The 3,789-nt window shown below is 41.7% G+C and overlaps 1 protein-coding gene across 1 annotated transcript; it reads left to right on the forward strand.

Annotated features, from left to right (window-relative positions):
- The first annotated feature begins 214 nt into the window (after positions 1–214).
- LOC307022855 (zinc finger MYM-type protein 1-like) lies at positions 215–3,495 on the forward strand. Its single transcript, XM_079655757.1, has 4 exons — positions 215–295; positions 385–492; positions 768–815; positions 1,050–3,495. Exon 4 carries the CDS (start codon positions 1,142–1,144, stop codon positions 3,323–3,325), a length of 2,184 nt encoding a protein of 727 aa, XP_079511883.1. The 5' UTR covers positions 215–295; positions 385–492; positions 768–815; positions 1,050–1,141; the 3' UTR covers positions 3,326–3,495.
- Positions 3,496–3,789: the final 294 nt, after the last annotated feature.

Consider the following 3,789-nt stretch of genomic DNA (forward strand, 5'->3'; position numbering starts at 1 on the left):
CTATCTATCTATCTATCTATCTATCTATCTATCTATCTATCTATCTATCTATCTATCTATCGAACTATCCAAACATCATTGTGTGGGTTCTAAGTTCATGTAAATGCAAGTATTCATTGGCTGAATATTGAATTAGCTATATAAAGCTAGTATGTTCCATTTGATGTTCCATTTCAAGTCAGTTTCCATAAAGCTTAACTCTTTAACATACTCTCCTCAGGAGCACTTCTGAAGTACTTTGGAAGCCCACAGCAGGTGCCAGCACACACCACAACGTCCACTGAGGACACTGTTGGTGAGTTCAAATGGGCCCAAAGTGAGAGCTTTCTGAATTTGGAATATTAAGTCATTACATTACGAATCATATATTTCTTTATTCCATAGCAGGTCAATCAACCTCCACCGCTGCTGTTGGTGAATGTGAAACCACAAGGTCAGCTGTTGGCACCAGTGACTCCGATGTCATCCAAGAAACCGCCTCAGACAATGCTGGTAAATGATGTGTTAAGTGTATAGATTAAGCCCATAGAGCTAGCTACAATTGCCATTTGTCGAAGTTCTATTGAGCAAGCTCGCTGTTCATTGCTTATAATAAATATCTGTCATGCATGGGGCAGGAGTTTGATGATACCTGTTTTTAAGGACTGATTCTGGATCAGCACTTTGGAGCTATCTCAAAAGCAGCACCATCGTGGTGAAAAGACAGCTGATCTAGAGACAGTCCTATAGTCATATATTAAACAATGATATACTTCTTTATTCCATAGCAGTTCCATCAACTTCCATCACTGAAGAAACCACCTCTGACAATGCTGGTAAGTTTAGGCCTACATCAAAGAGACCTTAACTTTGTTTGTCAAGAAAAGCAAAGCACTATATGTCCAATCAATCATGGTATTATTATTATTATTATTATTATTATTATTATTATGAATATTATTATTACTATTGTGTTCAATCATTCAACTGTGTTGTTCATTGCCAGGAACATCAACTTGTAAACATGTCAAGTAACAAAAACTTATTTTTTTAAATTAATTTCCCTATAGGTATTTCTGTACCCATTGAAGTTGAGAGCAGTACCATTACGCCTACTACACCTACCTCTGTAACTTCTACTCCTTTTCTCTCTGGTTCACCAATGGATCCAACTGGGTGGCCATCAGTACTTAACGATCACGTACGTACAGATCTGGTGATTAGGGGGCCAGTACAGGTGGACAGAGATTTTGTATTCCCGAAAACACCAAACAACAGAAGCTTTCATTATCATTACATGTTTAGAACACTTGTAAATGGTGAGAAAGTTAAGCGAAGCTGGTTAATATACTCCAAGAACAATGATTCAGTGTACTACTTTTGCTGCAAGTTGTTTTCCAAGAAATCATTAAAGCTCATAACAGAGGGACAACAGGACTGGGTGAATATTGGCGCATTACTGAAGCTACACGACAACAGCCCAGATCATGTGAAAAGTGTGTTGACTTGGAAGGAACTAGAGCTCCGTCTTAGAAAAGGGAAGACAATAGACAAAACAGAGTTGTACCTCCTGGAGGCAGAGAAGAAGAGGTGGAGAGAGGTGCTCATTCGGTTGGTTTCCATCATCCAATCTCTAGCAGAGAGGAACCTGGGACTTAGAGGGACTGTTGACACCCTGCATAACCACAACAACGGGAATTTCCTCAAAGAAGTTGAGCTAATTGCCAAGTTTGACCCTGTTCTGAAAGAACACATCAGACGCATTGACAGTGGAGGAAATTACACTACATACTTGGGTAAAACAATCCAAAATGAACTCATGTCCTGTATCAGTGACACAATACTTGCAGCAATGGTGGCTGAAATCAAAGAGTCCAAGTATTTTGCCATCATTTTGGATTGCACCCCAGACGTCAGCCACCAGGAGCAGATGACTGTTGTAATTCGAACAGTGAGTGTGAAGAAAAGGACTGAGATCAGGGAGCACTTTCTGGGGTTCATCATAGCCCCTGCATCCACAGGGCTTGGTTTGTCTACACTCATTTTGAACAGGCTGGAGGAGCTGAAGATCCCCTTTGAGGACTGCAGAGGACAATCCTATGACAATGGTGCAAACATGAAGGGCAGAAATAAAGGGGTGCAGGCCAGGCTGTTGGAGAAGAATCCTCGAGCTCTGTATGTTCCTTGTGCAGCCCACACACTGAATTTGATGGTGGCGGATTCAGCCAAAGGATCAATAGATGCTACTTGCTTCTTTGGTAATGTTCAGAAGCTGTACACCTTGTTTTCAGGTTCTCCCCAGAGGTGGACCATCCTGAAAAAACATGTGGACATCACTCTCAAGTCCTGGAGTGAGACGCGGTGGGAGAGCAGAGTGAATAGCATCGAGCCGTTGCGCTACCAAACGGATAAGGTCAGGGAGGCTTTGCTAGAGGTGAGGGAAAACGCAAATGATCTCATGGTCAGAATTGAGGCCCAATCCCTGGCAGAAGAAATTGGATCATTTAGATTCCAAATCTGCACTGTTGTCTGGTATGATATTCTGTCAAAGATCAATACAGTTAGCCAGCTCCTTCAGTCTGTCAACATGCAGCTGGATGTTGCGGTCAGTCTCTTAGACAAAACCAAAGCATCGCTGGTAACCTACAGGGCCACTGGGTTCACAGATGCTCAGGCCACAGCAAAAGAGCTCTGTGGAAATATGAATGTTGAGGCAGTGCTGAAAGAAAAGAGGCTGCGGAGCAAAAAGAGGCATTTTGCCTACGAGGCAGCTGACGAGGCAGTGGCTGATGCCATGACGAGACTGGAAACAGGATTCTTTAATGTTGTGGTGGACTGTGGCATCCAGTCTTTGGAGGACAGATTCAAGTCCCTGGGGGAAGTAAGAGACAAGTTTGGAGTGCTTCACAACTTCCATAATCTGGATGATGAGTCACTTACAGACCAATGTGCCCTGCTGGGAAAAACATTGACCTGTGGCGAAGAGGCAGACGTTGACTGGAGAGAGCTAGCCATGGAGATGCAAAGCCTTCCAGAGCTTCCCAAAGAAGATATGACCACATTGGAGATGCTCACCTTCTTAAATGAAAACGAGCTGTGTGAGATCTATCCAAATCTTTGGATAGCGCTGAGAATAGCCTGTACCCTTCCAGTGACAGTGGCGTCCGCAGAGAGATGCTTCTCGAAGCTCAAACTGATAAAAACATACTTGAGGTCCTCCATGGCCCAGGATCGCCTGAGTGGAATGGCAATAATCAGCATAAACCACCAGATTGGCAGCCAGATCTCCTATGATCAGGTCATCAATGACTTTGCCTCCAGGAAAGCAAGAAGAGAACAATTCTGACTGTACGTACGAGAGGAACATTTGTATTTGCATTTGTTTTTTTACATTTCATTTCATTGTTAAGCAGTTTGTTTTGCACATATTATTTAATCCTTTAAAGGTATTTTTGGATCTATTTATATATTCTATTTAGTGTTGAGTGTTTTTTATTAAAAATATCTATCTTTGAACAGTGATGGTCACTTTGTCAGTCTTTTTATTCTGTACTGTCAGTTCATCAGTGCTATCTGATATGACTACTTTATTCAAGTTTATGTTCATTTGTCAGAGTACTTTTGATCCCCTAAAATGGGGGATCAAATGTAATATTGGACAAATTAACATACACTTCAACAAAGTAGTCATATTTAATACTTGGTCACAGTATGCACTTTAACCTCATAGTCCTTGTTTCATTTCAAATATAATGTGCTGGAGTACAGACTCAGAGCCACAACAACAAAACATATGTCACTGAGGACTGA

This window comes from Notothenia rossii, assembly GCF_949606895.1.
Source record: "Notothenia rossii genome assembly, chromosome: 10".
Classification (NCBI taxonomy): domain Eukaryota; kingdom Metazoa; phylum Chordata; class Actinopteri; order Perciformes; family Nototheniidae; genus Notothenia; species Notothenia rossii.